Source organism: Pelophylax lessonae (genome assembly GCF_965119305.1).
Source record: "Pelophylax lessonae genome assembly, chromosome: 4".
Classification (NCBI taxonomy): Eukaryota; Metazoa; Chordata; class Amphibia; order Anura; family Ranidae; genus Pelophylax; species Pelophylax lessonae.
Genome location: NC_138771.1, coordinates 468,283,006 through 468,308,433, shown reverse-complemented (window position 1 = coordinate 468,308,433; position 25,428 = coordinate 468,283,006). Strand labels below are relative to the sequence as shown.

The 25,428-nt window shown below is 40.3% G+C and overlaps 1 protein-coding gene across 1 annotated transcript in view; it reads left to right on the top strand.

The window, feature by feature from the left end:
• Positions 1–24,950, top strand: part of IL12B (interleukin 12B) — a 34,717-nt gene extending 9,767 nt beyond the window's left edge. The window contains exons 2-8 of the mRNA XM_082255575.1: positions 6,026–6,113; positions 11,175–11,423; positions 12,165–12,276; positions 12,916–13,097; positions 17,955–18,112; positions 22,456–22,572; positions 24,710–24,950. Of these exons, the coding sequence (XP_082111701.1) occupies positions 6,026–6,113; positions 11,175–11,423; positions 12,165–12,276; positions 12,916–13,097; positions 17,955–18,112; positions 22,456–22,572 (906 nt within the window). The 3' untranslated portion in view covers positions 24,710–24,950. The remainder of the gene's footprint in view (positions 1–6,025; positions 6,114–11,174; positions 11,424–12,164; positions 12,277–12,915; positions 13,098–17,954; positions 18,113–22,455; positions 22,573–24,709) is intronic.
• Positions 24,951–25,428: the final 478 nt, after the last annotated feature.

Genomic DNA, 25,428 nt, shown 5'->3' with positions numbered 1-25,428 from the left:
TTGGACAGCCTATCTTGCATTATATTTATCAGATGCTGCCCCATATCCGCTACCTTATTTATTAGTGTGAACCATTCCTGCAATTTGGAGCACCAAATACAGAATGCACCATCTAGCCACAGTAATCGTGTACATGGCTAAGAATTTGAAAAAATGTTGCTTGCAGATGGTTGTATGGTGCAGTAGGTATTATGTGAGTGTAAAGTAAAAAATGAGGTAATATGTGAGTGTAAAGTCAAAAAGTCTAGTAATGCAGGGTATGTATCACTGGGACACTTGCAGGCCAGATATCCCTACTATTTGTGCAGTACTGTAATGTGCCTTCCTCTGTGTCACTACACCCAACTGTGGTCTGCAATATGAGAAAATATCCTGTGGAGTAAAGAAGAATCCCTTTAGGCTAATATAATACAAATATATGGGCCTAAATGTAACTTACAAAAAAAGATATTATCCTGAAGCTTCAGTGTTCCACTTTTATATTCTCAGGCTGTGTCTTGGAATATCCCAGCAGGTTGATAATTACACACATGTTCTACCTACCGTAAGTGCCATTAAAATAATAGGTTCCACCTAATATAATTATAGGTCTATCTTACTGTCTATATCCATCAATTATATGCATACACGTATACAAATACCACACACATACCATATATTTTTAATAAAAAGTACAATAAATGTCAGGTTCACCGCTACTATGGGCTTGTAGCAAACCCTATGGGTTCAAGGTTTGTGGTCCTTGCACCTGCATGACCTTTGAACCATGACCAGTAGAGTTAAAAGGGCCAATAAGGGGGATTTGTATAAGCTAACCTGCTCAATGTAGAAGGTAGAGGGGCTCAAAGCAGTCATTGTGTACTAAGAGCTGCTTTAGGGAGGGATGACAAACTGCATTGGAACAAGTTAGGGTAAGTTACTTTAGTTTACTTCTGTTTGCTAGCTATTTGGGCAAATCACCCACTTTACCACCTTATTTTTCTTACTTCTTTGGTATTTTTATTTATTTTTTTTGTTCTTATTATGGGGTAAAAATGACAGGCACGTAGTGCTCAGCTACCTGCACATTTTACATCCCAAAGGCTTAAATGGGACATATCTGAACTGCAGGAATAATGTCACATTCAAGTCTATGGGAAGTTAATGTGCAGGCACTAGATTTTTCCTGGCCAGTGTTCAGAAATAGTGGAAGGCTGATGGTGTCAGAGGAGACAAGTATGTACCTGCATTGGGGATGACTCAATTTATTTAAAAAAAAAAAAAAGGGTACATTGGGAGGAGGCATGGGGAGTAAAGATTTACTGAACTTGTAAACGTATCCTTTAGATTTAGAGTTTACAATACGTTTGCACAATCTGTAGGTTGTAGGCATATTAAGAATATAGAATAGAATATATATATAGAAGAATAAGGAATGTGGAATGTGGTGTGGCATTGAATAACCCAATATATTTGGGGTCAGTTAGAAGAATGCCACGCACATCACTGGTCAGTGGCACAAATGTCACTCTTACAGACAGTTAAACAATTTCATTTTAGGTTTGTGGGTGGTGCTTAAGTGGGGACGGGGAGAAGTGTTCGCTAGGCCGACAGAGGCACATACCTATACAATGTTTTGGTGTTTAAGGCAGCACTCTCCAAAAAAGAAGCACTTCTCCACACAGACATTAGTTAACTCATTGTGTTCTGTGGCACAGTTCTTTCACTCTTTATATTTTGTACACTTTGGATAACACTTCCTATTATACTTCTCTCTTTCATGCAGCATATCTGAGCGAGAGTCATGTAGTATGCACCAGTGTACCTGTCACCTCATTCCAATGACACTGATCCACATGTTAAGCTTGAATCCCAGGAAGCTTGACTCTGTACATAACTCATGCCTAATTTCTCCTTGAGGCCTCACTCCATATTCCATGGCATACAGGTTGGGTCCCTACGATGCCCTGTACTGTGGAGTTGGACCCAGAATGGGGCTCTGTTTGCTAGGGAAGGAGCCTAAGTTTACCAGCTCCTTCACTACTGAGACCTATGCCAAGTCATCTCTTCTTCCCGACTGGCTGCTATTTGCACCTAGACACTAGTACTGTAGTCATTACCAATGGCCTTTACTAGTTAGTTCCACTGCACTTAATACATATGTACTGTATCTTTTCTTGTTCTGTCCCGTCCCCTGGTGTAAACCATACTGTCTGTGTGATATGCCATGCATGCACCCCTTCTTCTAATATCATTAAGTAACTTAAGACCAGACGAAGATATATACAACAATGTTTCTGTTCTAAAGTTGTTAAGGTATAAATAAACAATTACAGCTTCTTCCATCCATTCCTAACACAAAGTGCCTTCTGAGTGTCCCTTGGTGCCCCTGCCCATTGAGGTAGTCATACCTTGTAAATAGTAGAAAATCTTTAGGGTCCTTTTAAGTTCCTAAAAGAATAGCACAAATCCATGTCCCTGGAACCCCATCTTGGTTCCCGCCAAGGGGTTGTATCAAGCAAGGAAGCAATCACATTCATGCACAGCTCCTGTTCCCTTTCCCTTGTGTAGAGTGACTGCTATCTAAAGGCAGTTCCCTTTTTTTATACAGTTGCCCCAGCAGAGGGTGGTACCACCCAAAAAGCCCAGGAAAACCTGGCCAACAGAGTTAATCCATAACTCTAAGAAGGCACCAGCTCTGCAGGGCAACATATTAAAACAGTAAAACAATAAAAACATTAGAAAAAAACAATAAAAACAAAGAACACATAGTACAGCAGTCCCCTACTAAGAACCTGCCTACTGGTTTCCCTACACAAAGTACCCTCACTATATATGAAAAGCTAGAATTCAACTATAGAGGGGAGGGTGAAGGTATATGGCGCTGCCTAGATCAATATATGCAAAAAAATTACACAAAAATAAATATAAACAATGAATAAAATATTAAAGTGACTGGTGTGCAACTGGTGCCTTGATGCATCAATAAGTAGTATCAGAAAAGTGACACAATGTGCGTAATTGAGTGTACAACAGTGACGGTATCACTATAAATAACGAAATAAATAAATACTCAAAAAAGCAGTAGTTGATCCAGTGTGCAGTTAAATAAATAAACCAAATTAATAGTGGTATAGTGACTGGGTAAATTCACAAATAAAAAATAATTAAGGTGACTAGTGCAAAGGTGACCAAGTGTACATCGAGCAATAGTCCATAAAGTGAATAAATAATATATTAAATGGAGTCCAAAGTTGTAAATGTTGAGGGGATCCAGAGTGTGACTTGTGCAGGTGAGGTAACAATAGTGCTCCCCTCTCAATAATGCCTGCACTCACCGGAACTGGGTACCCCTACAGGGGTAATGAGCATGAAAATACTCTGGGGTATATTCCCATCAGAACAAGGACATCATTATTAGTATCTTCTGAGCATCCAGTTAGATCCTCCCTCACCGGTATAGGTTAATGCTCTCCAGTGTATATCAAAACTCAATCAGATTGGCATCAATAGGTATATGAGTATATTAGGGATCCAGACCATAAAGAGGAAGGAAAGGGCTCATATAGTGAAGTAATATTTCAATAAGCCATTTACTGTAATAAGGAAATGTACTCACAAAACAGAAGTAAAATACAAGCGTGGATTGGTAGTAGAAGCCGAAACTTTCCAATACCGTGGCACACTTTCGGGGGGAATTCAACTATGTCCAGAAAAAAAAAACATTAATGATGCAAAATAATTACAAGTAAATATTACCTAGCATCCAGAAACCTTTAAAGCATAACTCCAGTAAACATAAAACTCCTCCTTACAGTGGGGCTGTGCCCACACTGCATGGGTTAACTACTCGCTTAGTTCTAGGGGATGATAAAAGCAATTTATTTACCTGATGCTCCACTTCCAAAGTAGAGAGTGCTCCCCCCCAAAGCATCAATGAACCCTCCCTTGCCATCCTCACGTCCAGTGCAGGGTTGTGGCCTCTGTATTGGTCTTGATGAAGTCAGAGGACATTAGACTGCCAGAGTTAAGGGAAGAAGAGGCTGCAGGGACCAGTCTAGCAGCCAGGAGGATTGAGTAACTAAGCTGCGGTGGGTGGGTCAAAACGCATCAAGGTGTGTGGTGTGGTAGAGACATGTAGGCCAAGGCCGCTCCTTATCATCTATTTACCTGCGTTGGTCAGAAGTAGTGGCAATCTTTCCTTCTTTACATGTTGTGGTGTTGTTGCTTCATCAGGAACCCACAAATATGGAAGCTGACATTGAAGAAAATATTATTGGTGTACCTATTATGCTGATACCTGTTTTCTGCATTCTTGTTCCAAATTAGTGGCTCAAGAGTAGGTAACCTTGAGAAAATGTCGAAATATTTTTGAGTGGTTTAAGTCACGATCTCTGTGTGCAATATCTGTGGAGGCAGGCAGTTAGTTGCCGGTCACCAGCAGAGGAAATATTGTTTGGGTGGGTACTCTTCTTGTAGTACTATGGCTGACCTTATAATCCTACACATTGCTGACATCCAGTTAGGCCTTTTATATACAGGCTTCATTTGTATACCATATGAAACAAGGAAAAGGTATATTGTTGGATATGTCAGATTAACCAAGAGACCTCCAATCCTAGTAAACAATGAATACAATTATTATATCAGAGGAGCCAGGTTTGGACCCCTAAGGGTGACAATGCACTGTTTCCTCTAAATAAAAAAGAAGTGGATTGTTGAGGAGAGCTCCTGATGGGTGAGCACAAGTTCAAATGATAAACACCATGTTGAAAAGGGTATATCAGTTTATTAAAGAGATAAAAAGAGGAAGATTGTTAAAAGAGAAAAAATCTCACAATACAATATACAAAATATCCATATAGTGTAACCATAGTAGTCTCAGCCAGAAGGGACGGGTCTGACGCGTTTCGCCCAGAGGCTTTTTCAAAGACCACGTAGTATCCCAGGCAGACTGTTACAAGGAAAAAGGTACATCATTAGATACAAATTTACATAACATTTATTAACCCTCCTCTTATGTTAGGGTCAGAACCGACCCGTTTTCAGGTTTTGAATGTCTATAAGTATCACATACATTTGTTTATTGCATCAAGATTTTTTTTACTTTGTCAGGAACCTCTATTTAAACAATGTAATAGAAAAAGAATCCTTACTAAATTATAAAATACTGTGGTGAAAATTAAGACATTTATGGTGTTAGGGTCAATTCTGACCCAGTTATAATATAGGATTTTAGGACACTAATAAGTGCCAAAACTGAAATCATAAACACTCTCTCTGCTTAGTAACACTGACAGCCAATCACCTCTCAACCCTGTGAGCTGTAGTTAGGGAGGGGCCTATCTCTTTGCCTGCTTGTCTGCTTCTCTAAATAAAGTGAAGAAACATAGGACCAATACATTTCAGAGTTGCTGACTTTATTTTACCATTTTTTAAATTTGAAAATGAGAGGTATGCTATCAAAAGAAAGGTCTAAGGGGTCACACGAAAAATATTAAAACGAATCTTTTCAAGGATAAAGAAGCCTAACAAGGTAACCAAGAGGTAAGAAACAAATTGGATGATAAATAATTGTTCAGAGGGTATTTTATGGCTGATTTAAGACACGGGTCAAAACCGACCCGTTAACATCATGGATAGTAACAGAAAGCTAACATAAGAGGAGGGTTAAATAACATTATGGTATCTTTCATGAATAACTATTACATTCATATTTACACACAATACTATGAAAAATGACATTGCGCTCACCAAGTTACAAACAATGATGGATGATGGTCTGGAGCAGCCATGAAATCCGGTTCATTTGTATGCCAGCAGGTGGCGTGTGCAGAAAGCTTTTACAAGCACTTTCTTTTTAGCCAGCTTATTAACATGAAATGGAGTTTCCAAGTTAGGTGAGACCAAATTAAATCTTCTAGAAAATATTTAGTGATAAATTGTTCCTCATTCTTAGTGGTTTTACTCATTCCTATTGAATCAGAACATTAATTACCTTATTGCTCAGCAATCAAAACAAATCATAAAACATTTTGACTTACAGATGATGCATCTACCGCTGGCTCTAATGTTCATCTTGCTATACCTGGATCCACTGCATGGAGCCTGGGAACTGCAGGTCAAGAAAAACAGTAAGTGCAAATTATGTTTTTACCATCCGAGGGGCCTGATGTATCCAGTCTAAAGGGAGGGAAAAGTGAGGGAGTGGCCCACCTTAACCTATCAGGTAATTGCTTCTTAGGGAGGAGGTCCTAGCTCCACCTCAGATATGACTTGGTTAGTGTTTGTTTGATTCTGGATGCTTGTGGCATTGTTGCCATTATTTCATTCACACAGCCTGGAGGACACTGCTGCAGAGATAGTGGGATTGATTTACTAAAGTCATATAGACTGTTCATGGTGCAAGAGAATCTGCCACAGAGTTTAGTGAATGAGATGAAGTGTTGCTGACTTCCATCATCCATTCACGTGCAGTCAAAATTGCAGCTTTTTAAAAATTTTATTTGCACGTGGTTGGGTATTCTTTGCAAAATGGAACTTCACCACATTCACCAAGCTCTGAGGCAAATCCCCCTGCAAAATCAAACTTCCCTTGAAAAGTGAGCCTATTTGCCTTTCGTAAAATAAACCCCAGTGCATCCAAGCATGTTGTGATCAATACTATCTGACAGGACCAAGTGAAGAATATGGATTTCAGAGTGCTGTCTTCTGATGCAGGATTTTTTCAAGAGGCAGCTCTCTGGTACACAAGGTGCACTGTTAGGCTATTGAAACAAAAGATCAGAAAAATAGGAGCAGCAAACGAGTACTGAAGTCCATAAATAGTTTATTGTTCATTCTACCAATAAAAATTAAATTCATTTCAGAAGTCATTGATCAGGGCTTAGAAATGGTAGTCATGGACTAAGAGACGTGATTGTGAGATTTCACTATGCAGAGGAAATGATGAAAGTGATGGAAACAGCTTGGAGCTTTTCAGGGATCACATCGGAAGGAGTACAATTACAGCTTTACACGGACTTAGCGGCTGAGACCTTGGCAAGAAGGAGACTTCTTAAACCTCTGTTAGAACAACTGCGGGTCTTTAATATCCCTTATTGGCTTAAAGTGAGGAAAGATGGGCGTACAGCGGTTCTAAGATTCCCAGAGGAGTTAGGAGAATTCTGTAATAAATTGAATAAACCACCCCCAGTATTAAATCACTGCTTTTAATTCATGAAGTTAAAAAAAGGGCATTACGGCCGTGCTACTGTCGGTAGATGCCGAAAAGGTCTTTGACAGGGTAGACAGGAGCTTTGTGCTAGAAACCTTGAGACACCTGGGTATTAGAGATAGGATGATGCAATGGATATCCACCTTATATCTGCACCCAATGGCAAGAATAAGAGTGAATGGCAGATCGTCTCTTCCCTTCGAGCTACACAATGGAACTAGACAAGGGTGCCCTTATCTCCAATGCTGTTTGTTTTGGCCCTAAAATTCCTATTGGTAGCAATCCATAAAAATCCAGACATTAAAGGAGTGAAAGTGGGGAATAGAGAATATAAAGTGGCTGCATATGCAGATGATTTACTATTTTTTTATCTCTAACCCCAGGCTAACACTCCCGATAGTGATGCAGGAATTGGGGAGATATGGGAAGTTGTCTAATTTTAAAGTGAACATGACTAAATCGGAGATATTGAATATTTCACCAAAAGAGAGGACAAAAGGCTATCCAGCCTAAATTCCCTTTTGTATGGTGTAGAGAAGAATTGGGATATCTTAGAGCTAAATTAACTAGGTCATTAACGACTTTATATAAGGCTAATTACTAACCTATATTGAATAAGGTCAAGGAACAACTGAACTCCCTGAGATATAGACCCCTATCATGGCTGGGTAGAATAAATGCGGTCAAAATTAATATCCTCCCTAATTATATATATATTTCAAATTGTCCCTCCCCAAGAGCTTCTTTCAAAAGTTAAGAGCAGTGGTACTAAAATATATATGGGTACACAAACATCCTAGAATCGCATGCTCAGTATTAGCAAAAGGGAAAAGGGATGGGGGGGTTGCAGGGCCCGATTTTAAAAAATATTATTAGGCAATTTTGCCATAGCACGGATAGCAGATTAGACGCATAACAAGGAAGGCAAGAGTTGGGCGGGGATTGAATGCTCACAAAGCAGGATAGATTTGGGAAAGATGGTCTGGGTTACATGAGCAAAATGGGATTTGGCAAATGATACGTGCACATTGGTAGAATGGCCCATTGGGACCATAATGCACCTTTGATTTTGTTAATTGACACAAATTATTCTATACCAGGGAAGGAATATCACTTTTTCGTTAGATGGGCAAAAAGTGAAGTGATACAATTACAGGATATAATGATAGGAAATAGAATGTGCACTTATTTAGAAATAACACAAAAATGGGGAAACATGCCGCTTGATAAATGGAGATACACACAATTGCAGTACGTTGTGCACTCCCTACCGCAGCCTCTACGGTGGAAGGACAATATGAGACCTATGGAGAAACTGTTTAGCTCTCCTACATGCATTAAACATAGCATATCAAAGATACAGTATATAAGATTTTAATTAGAGAATTAGAACCGGCATACCCGCCATATGTAGGGAAATGGGAACAAGAATTAGGATCCCCCTAGATGAGGAAAAGAGGAAAAAAAATTTGAGATTAGCCTGTTATTCATCGGTTGATTTAAGGACAACAGAGATGTGCTATAAGCTGTTTGCTAGATGGTGAAGAGACTAGAACAAGATGAATTTTATAGGCACAGGTAAAACAATTACATAAATTGTATTATTTAAATATACAAAGTTTACAATGTATACAAAAATTCATATCAACAATGTTAAAATCAAACACAGGAGAATAAAATTACCCTAACCAAACCATGTGTCTAACCCTGGCGGGTGGGCATGGACATTCCCCCATGATAGACACTACGGGTTTGGATACACAACTGATTTGACCGAAGTCCAGGCTCTACATATTTTGCAACCATAGTGCTTCTTCAGGAGCTCTTGCAAACATTCCCCAAGGATGTCCATATTGGATGATAAGAAAAGGGAAGCACACTTCCCTGGTTGATTTCTTAAATGCGTGAACACAATATGTAAAAGGAGGACCAATAAACGGTTCAAGGAACCATTCTAGAAATAATATAGCATCTGGCAAATCCCACCGTTAGGGACATGTATATAGAGGGGGAAGGAACAGGCAATTACATAGATCATAGGGTGGCCAGTATAGAGTTAATTGGGTAATATTGCTATAGTATATAAATAATAGTAGGAGCGTGGCCACATATAAATAGGAGGGTACATATTGGTGCAACAGCAAAATGGTATGCCTTTCCAGGTAAAGATCTGTTAAACTACATCAATCCCCATCCTGATGGAATGTCACGGCAGGGTCTTACAGGGACCCTGCTGTGTCAAGTCATCAGGATTGGCGATCCCCCAAAGCCCTGAGCATGAGGGACGGGGTGGCAAGGGTGGAATGGGTGAGATCCATGGAAGAAATTATATCAGTAGCAGAGGATTCCTGTGGGGAATTTTCAGACAAATGGGGAAAATGGATGAAGTTAAAAAAAAAACTGAAGATTATATAAAGTTGCTGGATGGTTGAGTAGATAGGTGTTATGGCCTAGGAATATATTTAACCCAGACCTTGGAGGTCAGGGCCAGGGCAAAAGAGATATAAAGTATAAGTGAGAGGGTTTTTGAACTGGTAGGATGAAAATTGAGAATTGGAGGGAGGGGATTTGGTTAAGTAATGTTTTGTTTTTTGTTTTTTTGGGGGGAAGGTATGGGATGGAGGGGGTAGTAGGATGGCTATATTTATTTGTGCAAAATTTATAAGCAATGTTAAATGTGAATCTTGTTGTAATGTATTGGAAATGTATATGCTAATGGATAAACACATATGAATATTTAAAAAAGAAATGGTAGTCAGATCTGGACAAGAAAAGAGGTAAGTATGATTTGTGGAAGATCATGGAACCTTCAGGACCAGGTGCCATTATTTATTTAACCACAGCATATTTATTTGGTATGCAGACAAACCTTAACTGCAAAACCAACATTATTATGGAACCTCTCTGCCTTCCTTTGCACCTCTAGCAGCCACGACTCACTCATTCTCTACTCTCTAAATCCACATTACGTATTTTTTATTCCTTTTGCTGCTAGCATTTGTAAATCAATAGAAATGTAAGTTATATTTATATGTTTTAAATTTTATTTGATTTCTTTTTCATTTGCTTCCTGGTTTGTGGCCTAGGCCAAACAATGTAATTCATCCTAGGAGCCTTCATTGGCAACTTTCTTCTTTCTTTTCTGGAGGAGGAACTTCCTTACCTACATTTCTGAGCTAAAGGCAGATGGATTCCAAGACGTAAATTCTACGTGAATCATCTGCCCTTACTCAAGATAGCTGCGGTTAGAAATGCTAGGAGGTATTTTTTAAAGTGCTTTCTCAACACAATAAAGCACATGTATGGGTGGGTAAGTTTGTTTAGCATATTAAAAATGAAATCATTTGTGTTTTCAGTTGATTTGAGATTAGAGTTGATGGCACTTAACCTGTAACCTCATAATAAAGCATTTCCTGTCATTCCTTTATTGGTTAAGTATTTTCTTTTCAAGTAGCTTAAAGTAGAACTTTAGGCATTTTGGATAGAGTAAGGGAGGGTTATAATCCCTGTAAGTTTTATTTTTGTCATTGTTGTCCCATTGCGGAGATTTCCCTTCACTTCCTGTCCCATAGCCAAACAGGAAGTATGAAGAAATCCTGCTAATTAAGTGAATTTCTTGGGGACCCCCAAGTCACCAGAACTAATGTCCCCATTGGAAGATTTCCCTTCTATTACTTTTCTTGGGGAAGCCCGAAATTTGAGATTTTCTTTTACTTTCACTTTAAAGAATAATGATAAACAGGACAAATAGAAAGGGTGAATCTCCTCAACGAACGTACAGACAGCAATAAAAACTGACAGGTTTTCTAATGCCTATATACTCTATCCAAAAAAAATTGCCTTTAGTTAGACTTTAATGGTATAGTAGAGAAAGAAAAAAAAAAAAAGAGAAAGAAAGTGAGCACGTTTAATTTTATTACCCAGAGATTCCCTCATCTTGCTTATTAGTGTCCACTTTTTTCCCTTATTCTCCATTCAGCAATGGTAGTAGATATTCCTGAGAATCCATCAGTAAATGTAAAGTGCCACGTTCAGGACCATCAAACTGTCCACTGGAAGAAGAAAACTCGAAAACAACGCTCCAACAATGGCATACTAAATCTTAAAGTGCAGGAACATGCTGATGTTGGGAATTTTACTTGTCACTCACATAATGGTCTCATTCTGGATTATAAAGTCATTCTACTACATGAAGAAAACATACCGCAACGCAAGAGGATATTGCCACGTAAGTTTATTGTGAATAGCTGTTTAAATCCTGTTTTGTAAATCATGCATTTTATATTTATTCACTTGGCCTTTACTGTTGCAGCTTTCATTGATTTTAGTACACGGAACATAGGGCACTTCTGTCAAGGAGATCAATCCTCAAATGTAGGAGAATAGTGTCATCCAGGGAGATGGGGGTGCTACACTGACTCGGGGCAGCTCTTCTAGAGAAGCAATTCTAACTGGCAAGGATAAGAAGTGGAGACGGCGCCTCTAAGTGCAGTGTTAAAACTGTTTATTAGACAAAGTAAATTGCATTTACAAGATCAACGTTTAAAAAGGGCTCATCTGATCATCACATAGGGTTCCGTTCCTGTCCCTGTGGGTTTGACTCCTTTAGCTGACCAGCAGCAAGAGAGGGAATGGATGTGGAAAGCCGACCCAGGGGGGGCTGACATCCGAGGTCGCGATGGAACCCACGATTCGTCGTGGGGACGTCAGGGAGCGGTAACGCATTTCAAAGCATGCGCACACCTACCACAGAGACAGGAATGGAACCCTATATGATGATCAGATGAGCCCTTTTTACACTGTGATCTTGTAAGTGCAATTTACTTTGTTTGTCCAATAAACAATTTTAATACTGCACTTAGAGGAGCCTACTCCACTTTTTTTTCATTGATTTTAGTACCTGTGCCCTTGTTACATTTTAAATAACAGTTAACCATTATTTGTTTGGGTTTCTGCTGTTTTTTAATAGAGTCGGGAGAAATATTGAAATGTTCAGTAAAAAACTACAGTGGCAACTTCAGTTGTTTCTGGAATTCAACAGATGACAGCAATATTGAATTTATCTTTAAAGCTCGTAGAGGGTAAGTCACCTATGAAGGTCAAATATTGAAATGGTAATGATTATTTATGAATACGGGTGTAGGTCTGGATATCTGGAATGCCTGTTACCCAAAAATATTTTTTTAATTAAGAAAAGTATAAGCTATTCCTACAGTCCAAGAAGGGAAAACACTACCTAAATTTGTAGCAGCAGTACTGAAAAATAGAAGTGAAATTGAGAACATAAATGAATCATATAATAACCATAAAATAAAATATATATTTTAAATAAACTGTAAACCAGCCCTCTGATCATTGATGCTAGTATAGGGGGAAAAAGCACAAGGATATATAGGGAAAAAAGTAACCCTAATTATTAAACATATAAATGTATTACTGAACATGATTTGCAGAGGATTTGTGCCCCCCTGCCTGCCTTGCTACCCTAGGCCATAGTGACAAAGTAACAGTAAGGGAGGTTAAGTTTCCCCAGTGGGGGTCCAAAGGTATTAACTCATCTCAAGTTTATCCAAAGCTAAACAAAACATTTTAGCTGGAGTTAGACCTTAGTTATAATAAAATTTGGGAAAAATGTATAGTTTATAGGCTTTTAGTCATTTTATGTCCACACTTGGCAGCCTGACATCTGTACTATACTAACGCAAATGTGTATTATGCAGTGAAAATGACAGCATATCCTGCGATGAGCCTGTAAAAAATAAAGGTCAATTCAGTGTGGAGTGCCGAGATATCCAATCCTGCATTTATGAAGAAGAGGACCAAAGCATCACGGTTAACCTGCATGTAATTCAACAGCATAAATACGAGAATTATACATTGGCTTTCATGCTAAGGGAAATCAGTAAGTATTTACAGTTAATATTGTTTTCTCTGACCAAAGGTTATAGAGCAGTGGCTCTCAATGGTGGCTTTGGGTTCTATTCTGTGGCTCACCTAGGTTTAGAATGGTAGGGACTAGGTTATTATTTTATTATTTCGGTTTCTGCAAAGACCTGAAAGAGAATTAATAGATGCCCTCAAGTCTTGTAGGAGGGACCAAGACTGCTTGACCCATGGCAAGAACAAGCATCCCTCACCGTACTGTGATGTTGTTGGTATTCCTTGTGGGTGAGGTTCTAGTGCTTGTGGGTGGGTTTATGGGTTATGTGTTAAGTGCAGGTGATGAAAGGTCCTTTTAATCTTTTTTGGCCAAAAATGTAATATATTGCAGCTTATTAATCAAACGTTGTGGTGGCTGCATTTGTTTTATTTTTTAGGATTTTTTTTCCTCTGTCTTCACCTGGTGATGTGACCAGTAACACACTTCCTGTATTAGAGTGCCCCCACAGTGGATGAAGTACCATAGGGGGCACATTTGGATAACATCATTGTCAGTCTGGGGGGAGTTTACTAGAAGGTTTAGATACACTGCCAAATTGAAGCCAATCTCCAGTTAATACTTTATAAGCAGTTACAAAAAAAAGGTTTTGTTCCTTTTGGGATGAAGGTTTTATATAAATAACTAAAAACTCACCATTGTAAGCACCCCTGTCACATGGTTTATCTTATCACTGTAACTGCTAAAGAGCTTATTTGGTTGAAAAACAACAGATTTACAGGCTGGTTGACCAGAGGAAAATAGAAGAAAGAAAGCCAAAAAAAGAAAACGAATGCAGCCATCACATCTAAATTATTGTTAAGCTGTAATAAAATAAATAAGTATTGCTTGACTTGGTACAACCTGTCCCTACTTGTTGTTATTATATACAATGGTTTTAAAGTGAGCCTGTGCTTTGCCTATACAGGGCAAGGCAATAGGTTCACGTTCATTACCTTTTTTCCAGTAGCCCATACTTACTTTCCCTTCTCTCTCCGCTGCTCTGTTAGCAAGCAGGAAGGGAACACCCTGACACTGAAGTCTAGTCACAGAGCTCAGGCCATCTTTCTCAAGATACATGTCTTAGGAGGGGCATGATCAGTGACTAGTTTGAACTGTCTACCAAACAGGTAATACTTGAGGTCCATTTGGTAGCCAAACATTCCTTCTCAACAGTGGCAAAATTATTCTCCTGTCTAATAAGCTTTCTGCTAAGGTAGACCACAGAGTGCTCTTCCCCATCTCTGATTTGGGACAGTACAGCACCCAATCCCACATCAAAGGCGTGTGTCTGTACCACAAACTCCTATGTGGGATAAGGGGTCACGAGCACTGGTTAGGCACAAGGAACTTCAATGTCTGAAATACCTTCTCAGAATTCCACTTAATCATAACTGACTTTTCGTCAGATCCATCAGTGGGGCTGTAATGGTGGAAAATTGGAAATAAAATGCCTATGATTCCAATAAGTGCTCAGACTTTTTATTTATAGGTTGGGACCACTTTTTAATTGCCCCAATCTTATTGATCTGAGGTTTATTCAACCCTTGACCAATGATGTAGCCAAAGCATTTGGCCTCCTCCAAACCTATAGCACACCTTTTGGGGTTGTCCTGCTTTCCTAAGGAAATCTAATACTGCTTGCACCCGGGGCAAATGGGACATCAGGCCTGTGGATGACTACATCATCTAAATAAGCAGCTGCATGTTTCCAAGGTAGTCTGAACATCTTGTCCATTATTCTGTGGCACAATGAGGCAGGAGCACCATGCAAACCAAAGGGCATCCAATAATACTGTAATGACCCCTTAGGGGTAGTTATGTACTGGCAGTTCCCAATCTGTCAATGAGCTTTTCAAGGCATCAGGTAAGTATCGAATTTGGACATGCTATTCAACTTTCTGAAATCATTACAAAATCGTATGATTCCATCTGGCTTTGAGACCAACACTATTGGACTTGACCAATCATTTGGGACTCCTCTATCACTTCCGATAAAGATCAAAAATGGAGTGTGTTTATTCCACATCAAACAATCGGCAAAATATAATACATACACGCTGTGAGTGCAGGACAGAAAAGGTAGACGCGTTTCACGACTAAATGTGTCGCTTACTCATTACCAAGATGGAACTTGGTAATGAGTAAGCGACACATCTAGTAGTGAAACGCGTCTACCTTTTCTGTCCTGCACTCACAGCGTGTATGTATTATATTTTGCCGATTGTTTGATGTGGAATAAACACACTCCATTTTTGATCTTTATCGGAAGTGCGGTCATTCCTTTTTGCTTTATGTGGCTTTGGATCACGGATCCGTCCGGCACCTGATTCCTGTCTCACCTGGAGCGGTCTCCCTAGTTTGGACTCTATCTATCACTCCTCTATCACTCCCAACTTCAACATGTTTCTGTTATTCTATACGGTGCTACATGCAGCAGAAAGGGACATTTTCTCCCCTCACGCCGCCTTCCGTGGCTCTCTCAGGCTCGCCCATCCCACCGAGAGATCTGAGCGACCAGCTGGCCTGTCCACGGGCTTGCCAGAAAGCCGAACAGAGAAGGGATCAGCTTTGATCGGCATTCCGCTGTAGTAACCCAGAAGCGATGACCTTACATAACTTCCGGTTTACCCCGGCGGTCAACAGCATCATTATTTTCAAAAATGTAAAAACATTAAAAAATGCCGATCTTGGTGTTTTGAATGCTTTTAAGGCAGAGGATGGATTTGGGGTGTTATAGAACCCAGATTTTTCTGTAAAGAGTACCTGTCGCATGCCTATTGCTGACACAAGGATGTTTGCATGTATAACATAAAACATCTGGGAGCAGAGTCACTCGTTGGTACTATATGCCCATCGATGCACCCATTGACCTCAGACCATCATGTTGACACACAGGTGTGCAAAGATTTCAACCTGCAATTTATAATAATCCTGGGTAGCATCTGGTTCTAGGCCATAATAGGCTTTTTTTGGGGTTCACCTGTCATAAAAGGTGCTAGCAGTCCCACCCATTGCTCTTTCTGCCATTCTCCCGTGCAGAAACTCTCTCAAAATTTGTCCATGTCATTGCAGGTATCATCTTTTGCAGGTAATAGCTGGAACACACTATTTTCTGTTCCACCATTAGTGGACCTTTGGAGCCCCTTTTTAACTCCACGAAGTGTTGGGCCACCACTTGTGGAGCTCTCAGTATGCTTGCTGGGACTCTTATCACATCCTCGATCCTTCCACTTACTCAGGAAGTTACCTGCATCCTCCACCATAAGTGGTAGTTAGCTCAAGTGGAGATCACCTTCCCTGGGAAAAAGGCAATCCAAGTCAGTTTTATTTTAAAAGATTGCACACAAAACAAAGTAAAACAGAAAATAAATCCTTTCCATCTAAGCACTAACTAAACAGTACAGTTCCACACACAGCTCTCTCAGGTAGTTTTCCAGAGTCCCAGGCCAAAGCGCTCTCGTGCTCCAGCCCATCCTTATTTATCCCTGTTGCTGGTCAAAATGGGAAGCAAAACCTAGCTTGAATTCCACACAAACATGTATGGAACGCACCTTAGTTTACTGCGTATAAAAGCATATGAGATAAAAAATACCATCCCTCAACCACCTTGCCTTTCATTATGTCACAATATGTTATATATTATGGGTATATAAATAAATCTTCATATCAGCTGGATAAAATTCACCAAAAAGTACTTAAAGTGGAGTTCCACCCATTTTAATAACTTGGATTACATAGATGTATGTAATCCCCTTTAAAACTACTTTTACCAATGGAAAGTTTTTTTTTTTTTGCTAGGAAATACCTTATTTTCTTCTTTATTCATCCTCTCCTCACTTTTGGGTCCGGCCGCCGATCGGCGATTACGTCATTCGGGGATTCGCAAGGGCTGCTGGGATGTATCTCATGGGATGAAATCTTGCATTATTACACAGGAGTCCTGAGCTGTACCCGTATGTATTGGATTGAGGCCTTGCTTCGCCCCGCCTCCGCCCCGCCTCCTCTCAATGAGCTGTACTCGGATATATTGGATTGAGTCCGTGCTACGCTCCGCCTCCGCCCTGCCTCCTCTCAGTGAGCGAGGACTGAAAGCATTATATCCTCACTGAGCTCACTGAGAGGAGGCAGGGCGGAGGCGGGGCTGAGCACGGACTCAATCCAATGCATACAGTACAGCTCAGGACACCTGTGTAATAATGCGAAATTTCATCCCATGAGATACATCCCAGCAGCCCTTGCAAATCGCCGAATGGCGTAATCACCGATCGGCGGCCAGCCCTGGAAGTGAGCAGAGGATGAATAAAGAAGAAAATAAGGTATTTCCTAGCAAAAAAAAAAAAAAAGAAAGTTTCCATTGGTAAAAGTAGTTTTAAAGGGGATTACATACATCTAAAGTTACTAAAATGGGTGGAAATCCACTTTAAAGAATTACTCAAAGAAAAAAACATAAAGTACTCAAAATACTAAAAAAAATCGTATAATTGTACAGTCCTATGTTGCAAGCTGATATCAGTATATGAAAATAGAAATCAAAAGAATTACAATGTTGTGGCCAAGTATAATTAAAAATACTGTTGCCTGGGTCCCTGCTGAAGAATTTCCTCTAACTTCTTGTTACATCAACTGTGGTCACTGAGACAGGAAGAGTATGGGCACAGCAAAAAATACCAAAATAACCCACAGAAGTCTAATTTCTTCCCCACATTATCCAAAAACATTTTGGTCGCAATCTCAGTGCTTACATTTAAGGGTCATCCATACCCCGAGGCCAGGTATATTAGTGATTTGTTTTCATTGAAGTCCTTCTTTAACTCTTCCATAATGTCATTCTTTTTACAGCCAAGCCTGATCCCCCTCAAGAACTAGATATTAACAACACAAAAGATCACAAACATGTTTCCATACACTGGAAGTACCCAAAAACCTGGTGTAATTGCCATTCATTTTTCCCACTCATCTTCAATGTTCAGATAAAAAAGGATGAAAAAACCACAGAGGTAAGCCAATAGTATCTCTAAGAAAAAAACCGCCTCTATACTAATTGTTTCATTCAAATGGTTATTTTTTTAAGTACAATGTGCACCCATGATTGAGAACATTTTTTTAAGCAGCACAACATGGGCATGGTTTAGGACGCATTGATGGCGAACCTTGGCACCCCAGATGTTTTGGAACTATATTTCCCATGATGCTCATTCACTCTGCAGAGTAGTTGAGCATCATGGGAAATGTATTTACAAAACATATGGGGTGCCAAGATTTCGTCATCACTGGTTTGGGGTGTGGTTGTTTATAGGGGGTGCTTTACATTACCAATAGGCTCCGAAGATATAAACCCACCACCAATAATAGGTCAAAATGGTCAACTACAGCAGTTGCAACAAAACAATACTGGCCTTGCTGCTTATGTAATTATTTCCTCCCATTAACTGACTTTCACTGTCCTTTTACAAGCAAGCTAGTAAAATAGGTGGCAGCCTTTGATATGATAGAATGCCTCTGTGTATAATACAGAAAGGCAGAGTACCTGAGAAAATGGGAATGGGAACGGGAAAAAAAGTGAGAAAATCTATAGTAAAAAAAGAAACCAAGAGCTAATTACATGTAAAAACGCTGCTTTGTAAAACATTATACATCTCAAGAAATAAAAGAATGTAGCAGGTTTAGTTATGTTTAGAAATGTGTTTCAGTAGCAGCAATTACCTGTTTCCCTGTGCTTCAAGGGTATTTGGAAATGTAGATTGCGCAGAACTTCCTGGAAACTTATAACAGTCAGGACAGGACAGATTTAAACCATTGTGTTATGTTACGTGCATACTTTATAAGTTATTGTAGTATCACTTTAAAGCAGATGTTCTTTTTTTAGCTTTGGTATACCGTGAAAACCTGTTTGAATTATTATAGTGGTTATTTATAGGTACTGAAAATGCTCACCTTATACTGACTGAGGGCTCGCTTACTACAATATTTTATCATTAGTGATAAAATCTTGGTGCTGGTACTTTAAGTACAGAAAGCAATGTGCAAATTAAAGCCCCACTCACAGTAACCCTACCTAAAATCCTAACACTTACCTGCCCTGTAATTCTAACCCTAACTCTCTCTGCAACCCTAACAACAACCCTTCCATGTTCTTCTAATACTGACCTTCCGTGCAACCGTAACACGAACCCTCCCTGTAACCCTAATGCTAACTCACCCTTTAATTCTAACACTGACCTTCCCTGTAACCCTAACACTATCTTTCCCTTTAACTCTAACACCAACCTTCCCTGTAACCCTAACAGCAACCCTTCCAGTAACCCCAATACTAACCTTCTCTGTACCTGTAACCCTTTCTGCAACCCTAGCACTAACCTTCTTAGTAACTCTCACATCCAACCTCCCTAAAGCCCTAAAACATATCCTTGCTGTAACCCAAATATTAACCCCTCCTGTTACCCTAACACTTACCTCCCCTGTAACCTTAGCATTACCCTTTCCTGTTACCCTAACACTACCCCTCCCTGTAACCCTAACGCTAACCTTCCTGTAACCCTGACATTAACCTTCCCTGTAACTCTAACACTACCCCTCCTTGTAACACTAACCTTCCCTGTAACCCTAACACTAATTCTCCCTGTAACCATAACACTAATTCTCCCTGTAACCATAACACTAACTCTTTCTGTTACCCTAACACTAACCCTCCCTGTAACCCTAATGCTAACCTTCCCTGTAACCCTAACACTAACTCTTTCTGTTACCCTAACACTAACCCTCCCTGTAACCCTAACACTAACTCTTTCTGTTACCCTAACACTAACCCTCCCTGTAACCCTAACGCTAACCTTCCCTGTAACCATAACACTGACTCTTTCTGTTACCCTAACACTAACCCTCCTTGTAACCCTAACATTAAACTTCCCTGTAACCCTAACATTAAACTTCCCTGTAACCCTAACACTAACTCTTTCTGTTTACCCTAACACTAACCCTCCCTGTAACCTTAATGCTGACCTTCTCTGTAACCCTAACACTAACTCTTTCTGTTACCCTAACACTAACCCTCCCTGTAACCCCAACGTTAAACTTCCCTGTAACCCTAACACTAACTCTTTCTGTTACCCTAACACTAGCCCTCCCTGTAACCCTAACACTAACCTTCTCTGTAACCCTAACACCAGCTCTTTCTGTTACCCTAACACTAGCCCTCCCTGTAACCCTAACACTAACCTTCTCTGTAACCCTAACGCCAGCTCTTTCTGTTACCCTAAAACTAACCCTCCCTGTAACCCTAACATTAAGCTTCCCTGTAACCCTAACACTAACACTTTCTGTTACCCTAACACTAACCCTCCCTGTAACCCTAACACTAACCTTCTCTGTAAACCTAACACCAGCTCTTTCTGTTACCCTAACACTAACCCTCCCTGTAACCCTAACACTAACGCTCCCTGTAACCCTAACACTGACTCTTCTTGTAACCCCAACTCTCCCTGTACCCCTAACACCAACCTTCCCTGTAACCCTAACACTAACCCTCCCTGTAACCTCAATAATATATTTCCCTTTAACCTTAATATTACCTTCCCTGTTCCCTTAACACTTTCCCTCACTGTAACCCCAATACTAACCTTCCCTGCAACGCTAACCCTTTTTGTAACTCTAACAATAGCCTTCTCAATAACTCTCACATCCACCCTCCCTGTAGCCCTAAAACAAATCCTCTCTGTAACCCAAATACCAACCCTTCCTGTTATCATAACACCAACTTTCCCTGTAGATGTTCAGCACATTGGTCACATAGCTAAGCTGTCAAATGAGCACTTTCTATTGTGAGCATTATGATAGATAGTCACTCGGAGGCTGTGTATTGCAGTGTACATGATCCACTACATTGGCAGCCTGGGCCATCACAGCCAGTTTGTACAGCAGGGTCTGGAGGGGTAGCCAGGATATTTTGAGTTAGTTTATCTTTTAATTTTTGTGAAAAGATGAACCTACCCCTTAAACCCAGATGCTAAAGTACTCAAGCTATTTTCTTTCCTTAATTTTTTGATTGTCACCTGGTTATCTGGCCAGTAACAAACCTAATGTCTTAGGTTGTCTTCTCTATCTCCGGAGGTGTAAAAAATGCACCTGTCTGGAAAAGGTAGGGTTAGATGGACTTTACATAAGTGACTCACAAACTAAAGCGATAGTATAGTCCATCATGTGATTTTTACCTACAGGTAAGCTTATAATAAATAAATATATATATATATATATATATATATATATATATATATATATATATATATATATATATATATATATATATATATTTATATATATATATATATATCTCTTCAACTTGTACCGTTTAGGATACTCCCTCTTTTTGCAGCCCGTGACATCAGTGGTCCATGCGCTCTGAAGGAACGGCATACCCGTGCTGTTTCTTGAGAGCACTGTGCCGCAGCCATGACTCCCACACACATGCGTGGAAGTGAATGCCTCGGCCATTCATGTTTCCAGATCCCATGAACAGGGAAGGAAGACCGGGTAAAGATGGAAGCCCTGTCAGCGGTGACAGCACACCACTGGAGGGCTTCATTCTAAGGTAAGTATTTCATATGCATCGCATACTAGCACATTATGTCATTGCCTTACAGGGTTTTTTGTTTTTTTTTTATTCCACAGTTTACTACCGCTTTGAGGCCTAACTCAAGCTAACGCTTTTCAAGCAGCTAGAAAAACTGCTTTTTTTCCCCTTTTGGGATAAAGGTTTTACATGAATAAATAAATAAATAAATAAATAAATAAATAAAAACTGATCATTGTATATACCCCTGTCAGCATAGGTGTGCGCAGCCTATTGCATTAGGGTGTGCACCCCAAAGCCCAAACACATATCCGTGTATATACTGATGGTGCCAGTAGGGTAGAGATCAGTGTCTGTAGTTTTATTGTTATTTTTTATTCTTTTTTACAACTTTTTTTTGTTGTTAGCCTAGTTAGGGAGCTTTGGTGAAATATCAGGGGTCTAAACAGGGGGAATCTGCACCGCAAGGGGTGATTAGGGTGTGCCCATGCACACCTGGCACACCCTGTGCGCACGCCTATGCCTGTCAGTGTTAAATGGCTTGTTTCAACCAACCTACCTTCCCCTTTGCTGGGTCTGTTAAAGGAAGCCGAAAAATAACGACAAGATCAACAGGTAAAAAAAAAACATGTGACGGGGGACTCAGAAAAACAAAGACTGCTGTGTCAGACTGCATCAAAGATGTCTTTTTTGATTTTGCCTTTAGTACTTTAATGTTTCAACAAAAAAATAAGTATGTTCTATAAAGTAAATACCACTTTTTGACATTTTTAGCTTCAGACTGATGATACCAAATTTAAGTTGGAGGACAAACACATTGAATCCTTCTGTGTCCAAGCTAAAGACAAGTTCTTCAACTCATCCTGGAGCGAATGGTCATGTTACAAGTAGGTAAGATATCATATGTACTTCAATGACTACATGAGATATTTTTTGGTGAACTTTTTGTGACTTGCACAGTTAAAATTGGGGGAGTAAAAAAACAGCATGTGTTCCTACAGAAGACCCTACAGGAGCCCTTGGCTCTCAAGCCTTGATTCCAAAGTGAATCTGTGCTTTGCCAACACCTCACCCAGCCCAAATAGTAAGCAAGTATAAGCAGGCTCAGCTCGATGATGATCCCCATGATTAAGCCCCAGGGGTGGGGTGAAACATGTTGGAGTTGTGGTCTGGATGAATCGAGCTGGGTCTGCGTTTACTTGCTTACCACTCGGGCTGGGTGAGGTGTGCAACGGTCCAGCTACCATTTTCTGTTTTGCATTATATTTTGGGTCAGGACAGACCTTTCCTCAGCCTACGTCCTCACTGGTCAGTGGCATCTAAATAACCGGACTTTGATAGCCTGAGCGAGGACCCTCAAGCATTTATCATAGGTCACTGTGCTTTGCCCTACAAGGTTGGCTCTTGCAGCTGCTTGTACTTACCTTCTCTTCACTCCACTGCAAAATACAATACCCAGAACTTCCAAGTATGAGGGAGCATGTGACTCACTCCCTTTCTTCCCATGTCACAGTGCTCATGCTTAGCAACTGGTGGCCCATGCATTCAATGCTGTCACATAGGGGGGAGTGCTTAGCACAATCAATAAAGTAGCCAGCACTCTTGTCCAAATTCCCATAGCATGTGCTAGCTACTTTGTTTATGGATCCTCTGGAAGAAGTGTTGCCTTGCACCACCTGCAGTAAACCCCCAATTACTATAACGCAGCAATGAGCTGATGGTCTTTGGGTTCCTCCTCAACCCAGCGTAAGCTCCATATCACAAGTTAGAACATATACAGGGCCTCTTCTCCTCACTCACATAAGTGAAAAGGGTGACAGGAGGAGTAATTGGAAGCAGGGTGTAACTACAGGGGTTGCAGGGGTTGCAATTGCAACTGGGCCCCATGCTCCAGGGGGCCTGTGCAGCACCCCTGTACACCTGGATAGGAGGGGCGGCGGGGGAAGCATGTGTTGAAATCACTGTCCTCCTTTTTCCTCCTGTAGCTGCAGAAGGAAAATGGAGGTGATTGGTTCATCTGTATGCTGCCCCCACCACTCCTTCTATCCAGTTCACTTGTGTTCTGTGTCTCTGGGCCCATGTGTGCTCCCCCGGTCCCCCCCCCAACCCCACCACTGTGCTCCCTCCTCTCTCTTCCCGGCTGCTGCAGGGGATGTGTTACAATAGAGAACCAGGAAGGGGTCAGAAAATATGTAATTTAACTGCTCCTTCCTTTTCTGAATGGACAGAGTCATAGTCAGTGACATTGTAAAAATTAAAATAAAATGATAAAAAATAATACAATTAAAATACCAAAAAATAAAAACCACTGACACCAGTGGGTGAACTTCCAGGATCACACTTGCGACTGAGCCCTGGCATTACCCCACTGTGGGGAGGCCCTAAGATGGCAGGAAGGGGGCCCACTGCAGAACTTGTGAAAGGGTCTCGCTGCGGGACCGTAATAAAGGGCCCCGCAACGAGAGTAAAGGGCCCCAGGATCAGTGGGAAGAGCCCCAGGCCTAAAGGGAAGGGCCCCAGCCAGGGGCCTGGGGGGGGGCCTTAATGGTTTCTTGCACCGGGGCCCTGAAGGTTCTAGTTACGCCTCTGATTGGAAGATAAGTATAAACCAGGTACTTCTCTGTGCAGACTTCTAGGAAAAGCACTGAGTCAATCACACCAACAGGAAATGAAATTATTGGGGAGATTCTGTACACAGTGTTTCCATGTTTTTTATTTATAGTTTTAGAAAATCACAAAGGGCGTGGTTTGAAATGGAAAGAATTTTGTAATGGGCGCCCATCTCTGGGCTCACATCGCTAAGCAAACCAAGCAAGGGGCAAGTGCTGGAATTGACAGCAGGCACCCCAATTTTTTGGGTAGCAGAGGACGCCTTGTTATTGGTCACTACAGCAGCTAAGGCTTGAGGTTTGCTCCTGCACAGCTTTATAAAAAACAAAAATATAAAAAAAAATAAAAAATTTTAAAATTGGCAGTGAAGTTACAAAAAATAGAGCTTATGAAAACAATTGTTTTTTTTTATTTACAGTCTGAAAAATAAAAGTAAGAAAAATAAGAAGAAGGGAGAAAAACATAAAGGAATAAAAGAGAAAAATAGAAGGAAGAAAAAGGATAAGAAGCTATAGACCTCTCTTGCTTATACTTCAGGACTTACATGCCATTCAGACAAGCTGGTGCCTTCTGTCTCTACAGCCTGGGCAGAGAAGTCTGATTCTTCAGTCTTCAATGCCAATAGGTCAGCAGGTTTCCACTTTTGTGCATTGCTTTACCTCCACCTTGTCTTGTGATTTCAAATCTAAAGTGTTCATTTATTTATTTTCTGATAAGATTAAAGAATCTGTTTTCTTTGATTCTAAATATCAAACTGGGTGTAATGTGTTGACCAGGATGAGAAGAAATAGTTGGTGTTGCTTACAGCAGCCAATCATATTCCAGCTTTCCTTTTTCGACATCAAGCTTGTGCGCCTGTATGTGGTCCTATTATAGCGAGTAATGTGACTAGTTTGAACCTGCAAGGATTAAAGTCTATGTTAGCCTAAATATTTTTTTTTTTTCTATATGTGTATTTTTTTCACATATGTGTATTTTATAAATTATAGTCCCTCTCATTTTCTTGTTCTTCTTTTGTCATAAGTACCGGATTGATCCTGCCACTCACCTTTTTTCCTTGTTCTAAACTGACCACTCTAAGCACAGAAGTTGATCTGTGTTAGTGTGGTCATTTTTTTTATTCTTTGTCTGGCAATT